This window comes from Mus musculus, chromosome 7 (genome assembly GCF_000001635.26).
Source record: "Mus musculus strain C57BL/6J chromosome 7, GRCm38.p6 C57BL/6J".
Lineage (NCBI taxonomy): Eukaryota > Metazoa > Chordata > Mammalia > Rodentia > Muridae > Mus > Mus musculus.
Genome location: NC_000073.6, coordinates 104,458,356 through 104,475,927, shown reverse-complemented (window position 1 = coordinate 104,475,927; position 17,572 = coordinate 104,458,356). Strand labels below are relative to the sequence as shown.

At 41.1% G+C, this 17,572-nt stretch overlaps 2 protein-coding genes across 7 annotated transcripts in view; both read left to right on the top strand.

Moving 5' to 3' along the window:
* Trim30d (tripartite motif-containing 30D) overlaps positions 1-5,914 on the top strand; it is a 37,840-nt gene extending 31,926 nt beyond the window's left edge. For 3 of the 6 annotated variants that reach the window (XM_006507548.3, NM_001167828.1, NM_199146.2), the window contains 3 exons: positions 2,646-2,749; positions 3,018-3,044; positions 3,293-5,914. In XM_006507548.3, the coding sequence (XP_006507611.1) occupies positions 2,646-2,747 (102 nt within the window). In that variant the 3' untranslated portion in view covers positions 2,748-2,749; positions 3,018-3,044; positions 3,293-5,914. Of the gene's footprint in view, positions 1-2,645; positions 2,750-2,951; positions 3,111-3,292 lie in introns of those variants that run through there. The other 3 variants (XM_006507549.4, XM_006507547.4, XM_006507546.3) reach the window with 2 other exon arrangements.
* Positions 5,915-10,734: 4,820 nt separating this feature from the next.
* The window catches only part of Trim30a (tripartite motif-containing 30A), a 56,169-nt gene continuing 49,331 nt past the window's right edge, over positions 10,735-17,572 (top strand). Inside the window, exon 1 of the mRNA NM_009099.2 lies at positions 10,735-10,918. The gene's annotated coding sequence lies outside the window, so the exon portion shown is untranslated. The remainder of the gene's footprint in view (positions 10,919-17,572) is intronic.

Genomic DNA, 17,572 nt, shown 5'->3' with positions numbered 1-17,572 from the left:
CATGACAAAACCAAATTCACACAATATCTTTCCACGAATCCAGCCCTTCAAAGGTTAATAACAGAAAAAAACCAATACAAGAACGGGAACAATGCCCTAGAAAAAACAAGAAGGTAATTCCTCAACAAACCTAAAAGAAGACAGCCACAAGAACAGAATTCCAACTTAAACAACAAAAATAACAGGAAGTAACAATTACTTTTCCTTAATATCTCTTAACATCAATGGTCTCAACTCCCCAATAAAAAGACATAGACTAACAAACTGGCTACACAAACAAGACCCAACATTTTGCTGTTTACAGGAGACACATCTCAGAGAAAAAGATAGACACTACCTCAGAATAAAAGGCTGGAAAACAATTTTCCAAGCAAATGGTATGAAGAAACAAGCTGGAGTAGCCATCCTAATATCTGATAAGATTGACTTCCAACCCAAAGTCATCAAAAAAGACAAGGAGGGGCACTTCGTTCTCATCAAAGGTAAAATCCTCCAAGAGGAACGCTCAATTCTGAACATCTATGGTCCAAATGCAAAACACAAATTCATTTGTGTTCTCTTAGTGTCTGTATAACATCTATCCAGGATCTTCTGGCTTTCATAGTCTCTGGTGAGAAATCTGAAGTAATTCTTTATATGTTACTTGACCCTTTTTCCTTACTGTTTTTAATATTCTATCTTTATTTAGTGCATTTGTTGTTTTGATTATTTTGTGTCAGGAGGAAATTCTTTTCTGGTCCAGTCTATTTGGAGTTCTGTAGGCTTCTTGTATGTTCATGGGCATCTCTTTCTTTAGGTATGGGAAGTTTTCTTCTATAATTTTGTTGAACATATTTGCTGGCCCTTTAAGTTGAAAATCTTCATTCTCACCTATACCTATTATCCTTAGCTTTAGTCTTCTCATTGTGTCCTGGATTTCCTGGATGTTTTGAGTTAGGATCTTTTCGCATTTTGCATTTTCGTTGATTGTTGTGCCCATGTTCCCTGTGGAATCTTCTGCACCTGAGATTCTCTCTTCCATCTCTTGTATTCTGTTGCTGATGCTCACATCTATGGTTCCTGATTTCTTTCCTAGGATTTCTATCTCCAGAGTTGTCTCCCTTTGAGTTTTCTTTATTGTTTCTACTTCCATTTTTAGATCCTGGATGGTTTTGTTCAATTCCATCGCCTGTTTGGTATTGTTTTCCTCTAACTCTCTAAGGGATTTTTGTGTTTTTTTCTTTAAATGCTTCTAGCTGTTTACCTGTGTTTTCCTGTATTTCCTTCTTAAAGTCCTCTATCATCATCATGAGAAGTGGCTTTATATCCATGTCTTGCTTTTCTGGTGTGATGGTGTATCCAGGACTTGCTAGGGTGGGAGAGTTTGGTTCTGATGATGTCAAGTAACCTTGGTTTCTCTTGCTTCTGTGCTTATGCTTGCCTCCTGCCATCTTATTATCTCAAGTGCTTGCTGCCCTCAATATATCTGATTGGAGGCTGTCCTTCCTATAATCCCCGTTGATTCAGGACTCCTCAGAGTCCAGCTTTCTCTGTGATCCTTTGATTGTGGTCCCCTGTGAACCTGAGAGTCTGGGTGTGTCAGAGTTCTTGGCAGTCAAGCTCCTCTGAGACCCTGAAATACTGGTGTGACCCAGCTTCTGTTATCCTGGGATCCTGTTATCCTAATATCCTGGGGAAGTTACAGGGCCTGGAAGTGGTGTCTCTTTTGAGGACCATGGAGCTGGCTGGTCAGTGATCCTAAGATCGTGTGGAGAGTCCTCTGGGGACTGGGGGGGGGGGGGGGGGCGCCGATTCTGCACCCAAGGTGATCTGGTGCTGGGGCCAACTGGAAGAGACTTGTGTCACTGGTAAGGGCGGTTTTCTGATTTCCTAATGCTGTCTCAGATCCCCCTCAATTGGATTGGAACAGACGTTGTGTTCAGCTCACCAGTGATCCTAAGATCACATGGAGAGTCCTCTAGGGACTATGGAGGTGTCAGCCGACTCTGCACCCAAGGTGACCAGGTGCTGGCGCTGACCAGAAGGCTCTTCTTTCTTCCTTTCTTTTCTTTTTCTTTTCTTTTCTTTTCTTTTCTTTTCTTTTCTTTTCTTTCCTTTCCTTTCCTTTCCTTTCCTTTCCTTTCCTTTCCTTTTCTTTTTTCCATGTTTCTATTTACTCATTTATGTTCTTTTGTTTTTTCAGACAGGGTTCCTCTTTCTAGCTCTGACTTTCCTGGAACTCACTGTGTAAAACAGGTTGTTTTTGAAATTAGAGATCCCCTTGCCTCTGTCTAAGTTCATGTGACACCAATCCCAGCCCACTCATTAAGTTTCTGCTACTTCAGCTTCACTTTTTTTTAAATTCAGTAATTCACATTTAAAATAGTTCTAGGAGAGCAGGAGGGAAAGTGGAAGAAACATGTTGTGTGAGTGTGATGTTAAGGCGTGATGCTTTGGGGAATAAGGCTTTCTCAGCATCACACCACAAGTAAGTAGGCAGGGGCATAAGTGTGCCCCATATCTCTACAGTTAATAGTGTATATTCGCTCTTCCCTCTCATAATTCTCAGGATACTTCAAGGACATCTATGGTTAAAATGACAGGGAGTCAGTGTTGGTCAAAAGTCAAAGGTTTAAGATGCAGAGGTCATTTTTTTTTATTCCTAGCATTCAGACCATGACACTGAAGCAGCCCCAAATAGTTCCCCCAAAAAGAAGAAGAGGAACATCCAAAGCTCCACATTTGAAAGGCATGCTACAGTCATTTGAAGGTGAGGGCAGCTAAATTATGTTATTTTCTTTATGATTCTGGGTGTGCTTGGCCGGCAAATAGAAGAGAGTAAGGATTCTGAATATGGGCAGAGGGACAGAGAAGAGAAGTTAGTGTGTCCCTGTGATGCCATTCTATATGATGTGAATTCATGATTTATCCTGTCCTTTGTCACCCTTTCCCAACCTTCCCCTCATCTGAAGAGGCGATGGGCGTTAATGGTTTGATTCCTTCACTGTATTTACTGCTGTGACTTTTCATCATTTCAGGGCTCATGGATGTTCAGCAATACTGGGGTAAGGAGAAACCACAGCACCATGAACCCGTCTCCTCTCAATGTCTTCCAGAGTTTATTTCTCTGTTAAGTCTAATTTTCATGGTGCTTCTCCTACTATGTGCAGCCCTCTGCCTCTGCTTGACTTTAAACAAGGCTTCTCCGTGTTTCCTTGCTCTTTCTCCTTATGCTTCTGTTGCTTAAGTTACAAATAAGGCTGTACCTTATGTTTCATTTGACTCAAAACATATATGTCTCATTTTTCTGCAGTTCATATGACTCTACATGCAAGGAACAATGCAGTCATTGCCATTAACAAAGAAAAAAGACAAATACAGTATAGAAGTTACAATACGGTTCCAGTTTCTGAGATCTACCATTTGGGTGTCCTGGGATATCCAGCTCTTTCCTCAGGGAAGCATTACTGGGAAGTAGACATATCTAGAAGTGATGCCTGGCTCCTCGGATTAAATGACGGAAAGTGTGCTCAACCCCAACTTCACTCAAAGGAAGAAATGGGCATCAAAAAAAAATATCATTCTCATATTAAACAAAATGTAACGTTTCAGCCTAAATGTGGCTACTGGGTTATAGGGATGAAGAATTCATCTGTATACAATGCCTTTGATGAGTGTTCTATCACCCACAATTCCAGTGTCTTGGCCCTCTCTCTGCCTGATCGTCCCAGTCGTGTAGGAGTTTTCCTGGACCAGGAAGTTTGCACTCTCTCATTTTATGATGTTTCTAACTCTGGAGCTCTCATCTATAGATTCTATGACCCTTCCTTCCCTGTTGAAGTCTATCCATATTTTAATCCTATGGAATGTTCAGAGCCAATGACAGTATGCGGACCACCATCCTAAACCCTCACCTATACCTGTGCAGTGCCCCCATGTCTCCGCTGCATCATTCTAACTTTTTTGTCTTGGGCCCTTTATTGTAATGACCTTCACTTCTAATCCCAAACCACTGTGGATTCATTTCCTTGATCCAGTAGCTTGTCTGCTCACAAGATGATTACTGTCATTTGTCATTTCCAATATTTCCCCCCCCCCAAAAAAATAGCTGTTCCCTCACTAAGTGAAATAGAGCCCCTGATAATGCCATCTCTGTAGGAACGCAGTCAAAAGAATGACTCACAGTGAACAATGTCTTAGTTACCTGTGAGAGAGGCCCCAGAAAAAAAGAAGAAAAAAAAGGGCAGAGAGCCTTCAACCTCAAGGACATTTTTGTTCCCTGGATTGCTTTGGATGTGAATTTGGGCCTCCTGCAAAAAGAACATCTGCATTCAATTTTTAAGATACATTTACTCTTGTTCAATATCAGAATATAGCTATAGAACCCATTCCTGTGCAAGGCTATACTGAGTGCCAGCCTCAGTGTACACTGGTTCTGAATATGGGCTTATGCCTTGATTTTGTGATTTCCAAGATATATTTTATAGTATAGTGCCAGACAATTGTGCTTATATAGTCTGCCCTGATAAAGTTGTAGGAAAGTTTTCCTCTGTGAATATTTATGAATAGTATGTTCTTACTGGTATCTATTTACATGTTTTACTGATTATGTTTTTCTAAACTCAAAAAACCTTCAGGAGTACTCTTGTATATTCATATATAAAAGCACATTTTGAAACTGAAGTAATGTTGTCTATAGGATTAGGCTGTAGTCCCCTGCTTCTTTGAGACCAATTCTGCAAACACCAGGTCGTACAGACAGAACTACCTAGGTCCACAACGGTAAACAACTTTCCTTCTTGTGGTGACAGAGATAGAAGCCAGGGCTTCGTGAGTGCTTATGAGTTGCTCTACCACTGAGTTACTTGCCTCAGTTCTGTCAGGTCTCTATAGCCACATTCTTTCTGTCACTGACAAAAGATGAGAGAAAATTCTTCTCCAACGTGTCTAACAGTTTAGGAAATTATATGTAGGTGTCTCTCTTTAAAGAATGGGCCTTAGCAGAAGGTCAGTTTAACCACAATACTTGTGTTTCATGAAAGAGTTAAGAAGGAAAGATCTCAAATGATATCTACTATGACCATGTGTTTAGAGTACCCAGGTTCTAATCCTGCCTCTCCACATAGCAGTGCAACCTTGAATAACATTTTTTCAAGCTTATGTTTGCTTGGGTTTTTTCTTTTGGTTCATTTTTCTTGTTTGTTTTTCAGTTTTGGTATAAATAGTACCTCTATATTGCAGGTCATTGTAGGAAAATAAATTTGAAATCTTTAGAAGGCTCTGGGAGTAAAAGCCCTTTCCTCTATGAGTGATGAACTGAGTTAACTTACTCAGACCATCTTGGCTGAAGGAGGCAGCCAGCTCTGAGAGATGATCCTCTCACTGCACAAATATACTACAGAACAACTAGGCTAAAACACACACACAAATGAGAAAGGATTGTGGAATTTTTAGCAAAAGAAGTTCAATACTTACAATGCATCCAGTACACATTCAGTAGGTGGTAATTGTGCTAATTACTGTGTAAATGTGCTGTACTTATGTTCTATGTGACACTTTGTAACTGGAGAAACTAAGATATAGCTCTTCTCATGTCTTGATGTTAGGTTCTGTGAACTGCCACCAAGACTACTCTAATATCTTGTAGATATGTATGATTTTTTTTTGTTTTCACACTTATTTTTTAAGAAGGTATTTGTTTAGCTGTATTTGTTATCAAGTAAGCTAAAGTCTATGATTTTCTATTTTATAATGAATGATAATGATGACAATGATACCCATAACCATACCTGCTGTTGTGTTGTAAAATGTAAACAATAGAATGTTTCTAGGAACTCCTATTGCTTCTAGCATATAAGGGATGTCCATATGGTATCTGTAAAGTTTTTTTCTCCCTTTTAATAGGACCATAATAAAGTATCATTGGAATGACAAACAGATGTTGCTATGATGGCTTTGATACAATCCCAGCACTTTGGAGACAGAGACAGGAAGATTTCCGTGCAGCCCAGGCTGAGTTTACACAGGATTACCGTGCTTTGCTTTGGTTTGGCTTGCTTTGCTTTTATGTTGAAGTTTACAATACATAGCAACAGACCAAAACTCACCACTGTTAAAGGAGAATGTGTTAAGTTTTAGATAAGCGAGGGGGTTCAAGAGGACACTGTGAGGATTACAGGGGAATCAGAGTGTATTTAAAAATTCATATTGACATAAACAGACAGAGAAAGGACACATCTTGAGTTGTGGTTCCCAGAGAAGGTGAGGTCCCAGCACCATAGAAGACTGAACAGAGGGATCTCTGCAAAGCATGCAGACAAGTAAGACTCTTCTACATTTTAGCATAAGGTGAGTTCTCAGCAGTAGCCTGCAGCATCACCTTGCTTCAGTCATCAGGGAAATTCAAATCAAAATGGCCCTGAGATTCCACTTCACACCAATCAGAATAGCTAAGATCAAAGGCACAGATGACAGCAGACATTGACAAGGATATGCAGAAAGAGAAACACTCCTCCACTACGGGTGGGATTGGAAGCTGGTAGTTTTACCACTTTGAAGATCAATCTTGGGGTTCCTATAAAATTGAAAATAGTTCTACCAAAGGACCCAGCTATACCACTGCTGGGCATATAACGAAAAAAGACTCCAACCCGTCTCAAAGCCTTTAACCCAGAAACGTTCCTGTCCAAAGTAAAGACAGGGACAAAAAAATGGGACAGAGCCTAAAGGAAAGGCCATGCAGAGACCACCCAACCTAGGGATCCATTTCCAACTTCAGATGCCAAACCCCCACATTATTAACGATACCAAGAAGCACTTGCTGACAAGAGCCTCTTATGGCTGTTCCCTGAGAGGTTCTACCAGCACCTGAGTAATACAGATGGAGATACTTACAGCCAACCGTTGGACTGAGCCCGGGGACCTCAATGGAAGACCTAGGGGAAGGACTTAAGGAGCTGAAGGGGATTGAAGCCCCATAGGAAGATCAATTATCTTTCTTTTTCTTTAAGTCAAAATGTATTTAAAAAAAAAAACAATTTTATTAGATATTTTCTTCATTTACATTTCAAATGCTATCCCGAAAATCCCCTATACCCTCCTCCAACCCTGCTCCCCAACCCACCCACTCCTGCTTCCTGGCCCTGGCATTCCCCTGTACTGGGGCATATAATCTTTGCAAGACCAAGGGCCTCTCCTCCCAGTGATGGCTGACTAGGCCATCTTCTGCTACATATGAAGCTAGAGACACAATTTTCAACTAACTGGACCACCCAGAGTTGCCAGGGAGTAAACCAAAGGGGGATCCATGGCTCCAGATACACAGGTAGCAGATGATGGCATTATCTGACATCCATGGGAGGGGAGGCCCTTGGTCTTCTGGAGGATTGATGCTCCAGTATAGGGACATGCTAGAGCAGTGAGACAGGAGTGGGTGAGCGGTGGCAGTACCCTCATAGAGGCAAAGCAGAGGGAGGGTAAGGATGGTATGGAGATTTGTGGAGCGGTAATCAGTAAAGGAGATATCATTTGAAATTTAAGCGAATAAACTGATTAATTAAAACAAAAAAGAATGGGGTTTTTTGCATACTAGACTGTTTTCCACTGTTTGATTTCCGTCATGCCTGAACTGGCCAAATTCCCTCCAGCTCCCAAGTAAGGTTCCAAGTAATTAGGGAAATGATACCCTTCACTATAGTCACAAACAATATAAAGTATCTTGGTGTGACTCTAACCAAACAAGTGAAAAAAATGTATGACAAGAACTTCAATTCTCAGAAGAAAAAAATCAAAGAAAATCTCAGAAGATGAAAAGATCTCCCATGCTCATGGATTGGTATGAATAATAAAGTAAAATTGGCCATCTTTCTGAAAGCAATCTATAGATTCAGTGCAATCCCCATCAAATTTCCAACTCAATTCTACCCTTGATCTTAGGCAATGTTATCAGGGTTGGCAAATCACTGTGAATCCTTGTGAAGGAAAATAGGACACAGGACACTTTTGAAGGATAAGAAAGACCAATTTAGATAAGAGAGGAAGGAGAAAACAGCATAGAATACATGTATAATACGTCTGTGTGGTCATAATATTACAATAGTAACAAAAGGGGACAGCAAAACATATGTGTAGCTGGGAGCACACAACCGGTAGGAAAGAAATGCTATAAGACAACCTGGGAACCTCATATGCCAGTCTGTGATTTATTCCATGTATGATGACATTCCACAAAATATTTTATATGTGAATATCTCTATCTATCTATCTATCTACCTATCTATCTATATCTGTGTGTGTATATGTGTGTGTGTGTGTGTGTGTGTGTGTGTGTGTGTGTGTGTGTACATATTTAGGGACAATTTGTGATTTAAGGGTTGAAATTAAAATTGTAAGAACCTCATAACAAAGATATAGAGGGTTACAACCAGAGTTCACATTAAAGGTTTCTCCAACCTGAATTTTTCTGTTATTTGTAGAAGAGTTCAAGTGAAAAAAAGTTGGATTGTGAACACAGGCAGTGATACTGGGAGCTCAGAAAAATAGAAGCTGTGAGATTATAATAATGGAGTACTACTCAGCTATTAAAAATAATGAATTTATGAAATTCTTAGACAAATGGATGGATCTGGAAGATATCATCCTAAGTGAGGTAACCCAATCACAAAAGAACACACATGATATGCACTCACTGATAAGTGGAAGGCTCCTGTCCCAAGCTGCTCCTCAGTTACTGTGCACTGAGGTCTCCAAGTGGGTCCTTCTAAGCAGAAGTAGTGGTCTTACCTGTGCTCACAGCCTTATCCAAAATATGGTACATTTACACAATAGAATACTACTCAGCTATAAAAAAAATCAATTCATGAAATTCTCAGGCAAATGAATGGAACTTGGAAATATCATCCTAAGTGAGGTAGCTCAGTCCCAAAAGAACACACACAGTATGTACTCACTGATATATTGATATTAGCCCAAAAGTTTGGAATAACCAAGGTTCAATTGATAGCCATAAGAAGCCTAAGAAGAAGGACCAAAGTATGGATACCTCAGGGCTTCTTAGAAAGGGGAACAAAATAATCACAAGAGGAAATATGGAGACATATACAGTCCCTAAAAATCAGACTCTATTGAGTGTGCAGGAAGTGCTTTCTGATGGGAGTCTGATAAGGCTGTCTCCTGAGAGACTCTGCCAGAGACTGACAAATACAGAGGTGGATGCTCACAGCTAACCATTGGACAGAGAGCAGGGTCCTCAGTGTAGGAGTTGGACAGGAGACAGAAAGAGCTGAGGAGGTTTGTATCCTCACTGGGGGAGCAACAGTGTCAACCGGCCAGAACCACCAGAGTTCCTGGAGACTGGACCACCTACGAAAGAGTACACATGGAAGGAGCCATGGCTATGTCCACATAGGAGGCAGAAGATGGCCTTGTTGGACATCAGTGGGAGGAGCAGCCCTTGGACCTGAGGATGTTATATGCCCCAGTATACGAGAATACTATGGCAGGAAAATGGGAAGCGGGGTGAAGCACCTTCATAGAGGTAGGGGGAGGGGGAATAGGAATTTCTGAAAGGAAGACCTGGAAACGGAAAAACATTTGAAATGTAAATAAAGAAAATATCCAATAAAAAATCCATTAAAAAAGAAAATAAGATTAGGAGTGTGGCATTATTGGAGAAGGTTTGGCATGTGTGCAAGCTCTCAGGATTCAGTAGATTTTGGCCACCAACAACAACATTCTCTCTCTGCCTCGGGTTTGTGTCTAGTTTGTGTTTCAAGTTGTGACTTCTCAATTCCTGCTCCAGCACCCTGTCTCCCTGCCTGGTGCCATGTGTTCCACTGTGGTGGTCATGAACTCTACTGTGAGCCCCAAATGAAACACTTTCCTTACAACTTGTCCCAGTCATAGTGTTTATCACAGCAGTAGAAGAATAACTAAGACAGACCACATGCAGGAGCCACCACACCTGATTTTGTACACTGCTCTATAATGATAGGCAAACACTACTCTCAGAGAAGCCCATTCACAGCCTTACAGACTTCCACCTTGGGAATGGTGTACTGGTCTTTAATACAAATTCTAAATCAAATGGGACCTTGTAAAACATTCTGGTGGGAGACTTCTGGAAGGGGGAAATGAATGAATGGATCAGATCAGCACTGTTGGAGGGACAAAGTCTGTTCAGCCACATAATACATAATCTGGGGGAGACCATGGGGCAGCTGGAGAGCCCTCTGCAGCTCACTACTCTCTCTGCCGTGAGGGTACTGAGGTGTTTCTGCCTGGTTCTGCAAATAACTCCTTCCCATCCTGTCCCTGATGGGTGGGGAATCTTGCTTGTGTGGCAGCTTCCCTGAACTGCAACTTCCTTCCTGTTCTCATCCTGTAAGAGTCCAGCTCCGACCTTAGAGAGACACTTTCTGTCCGTAGCCCTGTTTATTCTTACCTTTAGGTCACACCTGCCACCAAGGCAAAGTCAGTACAGGAGCTCAGGTGCAGGAGAAGCCCACATGGGGAAGGCTTTCTTTCCAGATTTACACAGGGTCAGGAATTTTTTTGGTTGATTGTATCATGAGTCTGAATAAGTGACCTAACAAGTTCCTGAAACTCTGAACATGTCCCAAGTTACTGGAAGGCAGAGCTGACCCAAGGCAACTGACTCCCTCTGGTGGTAAAACTCCAGTTAATGATGAGGTACCACCCCATTGGTTGGTAGTTCTTTAGTTTCTTTTTCTCAGTTCCTGCCCTCAAAGTCTTAACTTTCATTTCTCTACTGGCTCTTCAGAGGAGCAGCACAGTTGGCTGAATCATCAAGACTTAGACTATGGCCTGTGTTTGCTCCTCTCCACAGATCCTGAGTCTCTTGGTTGGTATCTGAAGATGTGAGCCAATTTTCAACTGCAGAGTTTGGAGGAATTTAGAAAAAGGCACAGTCTTTGCTCTGGTGAGTTTAAGTTGGAGGTAAAAAGCAGGATGGGGTTGGAGGGGAACTGCTGGCTTCCTGCTGAGTATTATAGGGATGAGAGCCAGAGACAGGGTGGCCTTAAGGAAGACAGCTCTCATGGTATGTTAGGAGATGTCCAGTTGTTGTACCAAACATATTTCAGACTTTTCTAATCTTTAATTATGATTTGCATCATGAACCTTCTGCTCCAATACAGACATTGCTCTCCTTAAATAGAAGAAGCCAGAGGGGTGCAGTCAGAGGGGTGTACGAAAACAAACTTTTAAGATTTCTTTGAGTAATAATGGATTTACCCATGATTCTAAGGGCCCATTCCCTATGCTGCTGTCTCTGTGATGGGAATTCTTGATCTCTGTGTAGCTTCCTATTAATGTACTTGTACTATGAAACAGTCCAAAGTCTGTAGAGAATTCCTAATGTCACTTAAAAGTCAGTACCATAGCATGCCCTTGTCCTTGGGTCATATGTGTTATATCTAATCAAGATCACCCCAGGATAGTAATTCTGGATACCAAGAAAGCTGAAAAAAGGAATATCCAAAGTCCGGGGCCTCATTAAACCTAATCTAAAGAAAGAGATATCCAGGAGTTGTAATTAATTAAGGTGCATTTAGTGTGTTGGAGGAGCACTGGCATGTTTGTGTAAGACCCTAATTTAATCCCAAAGAAAGAGACAATGAATGGGGTGAAAGGAGGATTGGAAAGGAGGGGGAGAGGGAGGAGGAGGGGAGGAGGAGGGAGAGGGGAGGGGGAGAGGGAGGGGAGGGGGAGAGGGAGAAGGAGAGGGAGAGGGAGGAGAGGAAGAGGAGGGAGAGGGAAACACTGGTGGAGCACTCTCCAGAAGTGACCAACCCAGACTGACCTCATGGAATTGCCCTGTGTCAGCCTCCTCAGCTGCTGGGATTACAAGTGTACATTACTACCCCAGGAGAAACAGCATGACATCTTAATTGAGTTCAATGACATAAAAGAATCAAAGATGTCTGCTAATAGAAAGATCTAGAGATCTTAAGAAACATGAAAGAAAAGAAAGCAGTTGGAGCAGGGAATCCAGGCTTCCCCCCAAGCTAATTTAGACACCAGAAGACACGGGTCAAGCCTTCCAGTGTCCAGGTTTGTTAGAGGGCTGTAAGAGTCCACGCATGCCGGGCGGTGGTGGCTCACACCTTTAATCCCAGCAATTGGGAGGCAGAGGAAGGTGGATTTCTGAGTTGGAGGCCAGCCTATAAAGTGAGTTCCAGGACAGCCAGATCTATACAGAGAAACCCTGACTCAAAAAAAAAAAAAAAAAAAAAAAAAAAAAAAAAAACCTGCTTTGGCTCCCTATACGTTGAGCACACACTACACCCACTCCAGTGCTCTCTCAAATGAAAGACACACAAACACACACACACAAACACACACACGCAAACTAGTTTAATTTTGAGATGCCTGGATTAGCTCAAAGGCTGGACAGTCCTATTTCTCCTGCAGCACACAAACTCCCCTCTGGTATTCTTGGCTCAACTTGTTAAATAAAAATTTCATCTCTGCTACCCCAGACCTAACTGGGGGAAAAGACCCAATGGGCACTTACACAAATTCTTATGGGACTGGTTGGCTTTCTTTCCTGCAGCTCTTGTCTCCTATCTCTCTCCCAGTTCCTAGAAAATCTAAGGCCCGTGTTTGATCCCCTGTCCCCAACAATAGGACTCTGAAATCTATATTTACCAATCAAAACCAATTGGGTGCAGGGACCTGCAGCATCTTAGAAGCAAACATGGAAATTCTCATGTTATTTAGGAATCCATTAAACCAAGGCCCTATCATACATTTCTCATAGACAGGACAAATTTTGCATCAGAAGTTTTGTGGGTGGGTTGGTGTCCCTATCACTCCACTGGGGTTTCTGTTTAGCTATAGGAAGTAGATTATTCAGGTTTCATGTCCCCAGTGCTGTGAGTCACACACAGCTAAGGCACTCACAAAGATTCTAGGACACCTACCTTCTCCCTGGTCTCTGTCTCATCTTGGAGATGTCCCCTACCTCTCTACCCCTGTCAGTTACAGATTTCTATTTATTTTCATGGTCATCTACCCATCCTCCTCTCCTCCCCACACCACATCCTGAACCCTTCAATTTCCCTCCTCATCTGCTCTCCTATCCAGTTCCCTGCCTCCATCTACCTATTGTGACTATTTTATTCTCCCACCTAAGTAAGAATCAAGCATCCTCCCATGTGCCTTCCTTCTTGAGCTTCTTTGGGTCTGTGGAATATGGCATGGATATCCTAAATTTTATGGCTAATATCAGTGAATAGTGAGTACATACCATGCTTGTCTTTTGGGGACTAGGGTACCTCACTCAGGATGATATTCTCAATTCCACCCATTTTCCTAAAAAATTCATATCTTTGTTTTTTATAGCTGAGTAGCATTCCATTGTATAGATGTATCACAATTTCTTTATACATTCTTCAGTTGTGGATCATCTAGATTGTTTTCCGTTTCTGAGTGTTACATATAAAGCTGCTATAAGCATACTCAAGCAAATGTCTCTGTGGGAATATGGAGCATTTTTGGATATATTTCCAGGAGCAGTATAGGTAGGTCTTCAGGTAGAACGATTCCCAGTTTTATGAGAAACCACCAAATTGATTTCAAAAGTAGTTGTACAACTTTGTACTCCCACCAGCAATGGAGGAGTGTCCACCCTGCTCCACATTCTCATCAGCATGTGCTAACTGTTGAATTTTTTAAAAATTTTTATTAGGTATTTTCCTGATTTACATTTCCAATGCTATCCCGAAAGTCCCCCATACCCACCCACCCCCACTCCCCTACCCACCCACTCCCCCTTTTTGGCCCTGGCATTCCCCTGTACCGGGGCATATAAAGTTTGCAAGTCCAATGGGCCTCTCTTTCCAATGATGGCCGACTAGGCCATCTTTTGATACATATGCAGCTAGAGACAAGAGCTCCGGGGTACTGGTTAGTTCATATTGTTGTTCCACCTACAGGGTTGCAGATCCCTTTAGCTCCTTGGATACTTTCTCTAGCTCCTCCATTGGGGGCCCTGTGATCCATCCAATAGCTGACTGTGAGCATCCACTTCTGTGTTTGCTAGGCCCCAGAAAAGTCTCACAAGAGACATCTATATCTGGGTCCTTTCAGCAAAATCTTGCTAGTGTATGCAATGGTGTCAGCATTTGGAAGCTGATTATGGGATGGATCCCTGGATATTGAGCCCCATTTTTTAATAGGGTTATTTGATTTTCGGGAGTCCACCTTCTTGAGTTCTTTATATATATTGGATATTAGTCCCCTATCCGATTTGGGATAGGTAAAGCTCCTTTCCCAATCTGTTGGTGGTCTTTTTGTCTTATTGGCAGTGTCTTTTGCCTTGCAGAAGGCTTGCAACATTATGAGGTCCCATTTATCGATTCTCGATCTTACAGCACAAGCCATTGCTGTTCTATTCAGGAATTTTTCCCCTGTACCCATATCTTCAAGGCTTTTCCCTACTTTCTCCTCTATAAGTTTCAGTGTCTCTGGTTTTATGTGGAGTTCCTTGATCCACTTAGATTTGACCTTAGTACAAGGAGATAGGAATGGATCAATTCGCATTCTTCTACATGATAACCGCCAGTTGTGCCAGCACCATTTGTTGAAAATGCTGTCTTTTTTTCCACTGGATGGCTTTAGCTCCCTTGTCAAAGATCAAGTGACCATAGGTGTGTGGGTTCATCTCTGGGTCTTCAATTCTGTCCATTGGTCTACTTGTCTGTCACTACACCATTACCATGCAGTTTTTATCACAATTGATCTGTAGTACAGCTTTAGGTCAGGCATGGTGATTCCACCAGAGGTTCTTTTATCCTTGAGAAGAGTTTTTGCTATCCTAGGTTTTTTGTTATTCCAGATGCATCTGCCGATTGCCCTTTCTAATTCGTTGAAGAATTGAGTTGGAATTTTGATGGGGAGTGCATTGAATCTGTAGATTGCTTTTGGCAAGATAGCCATTTTTACAATGTTGATCCTGCCAATCCATGAGCATGGGAGATCTTTCCATCTTCTGAGATCTTCTTTAATTTCTTTCTTAAGAGAATTGAAGTTCTTATCATACAGATCTTTCACTTACTTGGTTAGAGTCACGCCAAGGTATTTTATATTATTTGTGACTATTGAGAAGGGTGTTGTTTCCCTAATTTCTTTCTCAGCCTGTTTATTCTTTGTGTACAGAAAGGCCATTGACTTGTCTGAGTTAATTTTATATCCAGCTACTTCATTGAAGCTGTTTATCAGGCTTAGGAGTTCTCTGGTGGAATTTTTAGGGTCACTTATATATACTATCATATCATCTGCAAAAAGTGATATTTTGACTTCTTCCTTTCCAATTTGTATCCCCTTGATCTCCTTTTATTGTCGAATTGCTCTGGCTAGGACTTCTAGAACAATGTTGAATAGGTAGGGAGAGATAGGATAGCCTTTTCTAGTCCCTGATTTTAGTGGGATTGCTTCCAGCTTCTCACCATTTACTTTGATGTTGGCTATTGGTTTGCTGTAGATTGCTTGTATCATGTTTAGGTATGGACCTTGAATTCCTGATCTTTCCAAGACTTTTATCATGAATGGGTGTTGGATTTTGTCAAATGATTTCTCAGCTTCTAACGAGATGATCATGTGGTTTTTGTCTTGAGTTTGTTTATATACTGGATTACATTGATGGATTTCTGTATATTGAACCATTCCTGCATCCCTGGGATGAAACCTACTTTGTCAGGATGGATGATTGTTTTGATGTATTCTTGGACTTGGTTAGCAAGAACTTTATTAAGGATTTTTGCATCGATATTCATTAGGGAAATTGGTCTGAAGTTCTGTATCTTTGTTGGGTCTTTTTGTGGTTTAGGTATCAGAGTAATTGTGGCTTCATAGAATGAGTTGGGTAGAGTACCGTCTGTTTCTATTTTGTGGGATAGATTGTGACAAACTGGGATTAGATCTTCTTTGAAGGTCTGATAGAACTCTGCGTTAACCCATCTGGTCCTGGGCTTTTTTTGGTTGGGAGACTATTAATGAGTGCTTCTATTTCTTTAGGGGATATAGGACTGTTTAGATCATTAACCTGATCTTGATTTAACTTTGGTACCTGGTATCTATCTAGAAACTTGTCCATTTCATCCAGGTTCTCCAGTTTTGTTGAGTATAGCCTTTTGTAGAAGAATATGATGGTGTTTTGGATTTCTTCAGGATCTGTTGTTATGTCTCCCTTTTCTTTTCTGATTTTGTTAATTAGGATGCTTTCCCTGTGCCCTCTAGTGAGTCTGGCTAAGGGTTTGTGGATCTGTTGTTATGTCTCCCTTTTCATTTCTGATTTTGTTAATTAGGATGCTTTCCCTGTGCCCTCTAGTGAGTCTGGCTAAGGGTTTATCTATCTTGTTGATTTTCTCAAAGAACCAGCTCCTCAATTGGTTGATTCTTTAAATAGTTCTTCTTGTTTCCACTTGGTTGATTTCACCCCTGAGTTTGATCATTTCTTGCCTTCTACTCCTTTTGGTTGAATTTGCTTCCTTTTCTTCTAGACCTTTTAAGTGTGTTGTCAAGCTGCTAATGTGTGCTCTCTCTAGTTTCTTTTTGGAGGCAGTCAGAGCTATGAGTTTTCCTCTTAAGAATGCTTTCATTGTGTCCAATAAGTTTGGGTATGTTGTGGCTTCATTTTCATTAAACTCCAAAAAATCCTTAATTTCTTTCTTTATTCCTTCCTTGACCAATGTATCATTGAGAAGAGTGATGTTAAGTTTCCATGTGAATGTTGGTTTTCTATTATTTATTTTGTTATTGAAGATCAGCATTAATCCATGGTGATCTGATAGGATGCATGGGACAATTTCAATATTTTTGTATTTGTTGAGGCTTGTTTTCTGACCAATTATGTGGTCAATTTTGGAGAAGGTACCATGAGGTGCTGAGAAGAAGGTATATCCTTTTGTTTTAGGATAAAATGTTCTGTAGATATCTGTCAGATCCATTTGTTTCATAACTTCTGTTAGTTTCACTGTGTCCCTGTTTAGTTTCTGTTTCCATGATCTGTCCATTGGTGAAAGTGATGTGTTGAAGTCTCCCACTATTATTGTGTGAGGTGCAATGTGTGCTTTGAGCCTTACTAAAGTTTCTTTAATGAATGTGGCTCCCCTTGTATTTGGAGCATAGATATTCAGAATTGAGAGTTCCTCTTGGAGGATTTTACCTTTGAAGAGTATGTAGTGCCCCTCCTTGTCTTTTTTGATGACTTTGGGTTGGAAGTCGATTTTATCCGATATTAGAATGGCTACTCCAGCTTGTTTCTTCATACCATTTGCTTGGAAAATTGTTTTCCAGCCTTTCATTCTGAGGTAGTGTCTATCTTTTTCTCTGAGATGAGTTTCCTGTAAGCAGCAAAATGTTGGGTCTTGTTTGTGTAGCCAGTCTGTTAGTCTATATCTTTTTATTGGGGAATTGAGTCCATTGATATTAAGAGATATTAAGGAAAAGTAATTGTTGCTTCCTTTTATTTTTGTTGTTAAAGTTGGCATTCTGTTCTTGTGGCTGTCTTCTTTTTGGTTTGTTGAGGGATTACCTTCTTGCTTTTTCTAGGGTGTGGTTTCCGTCCTTG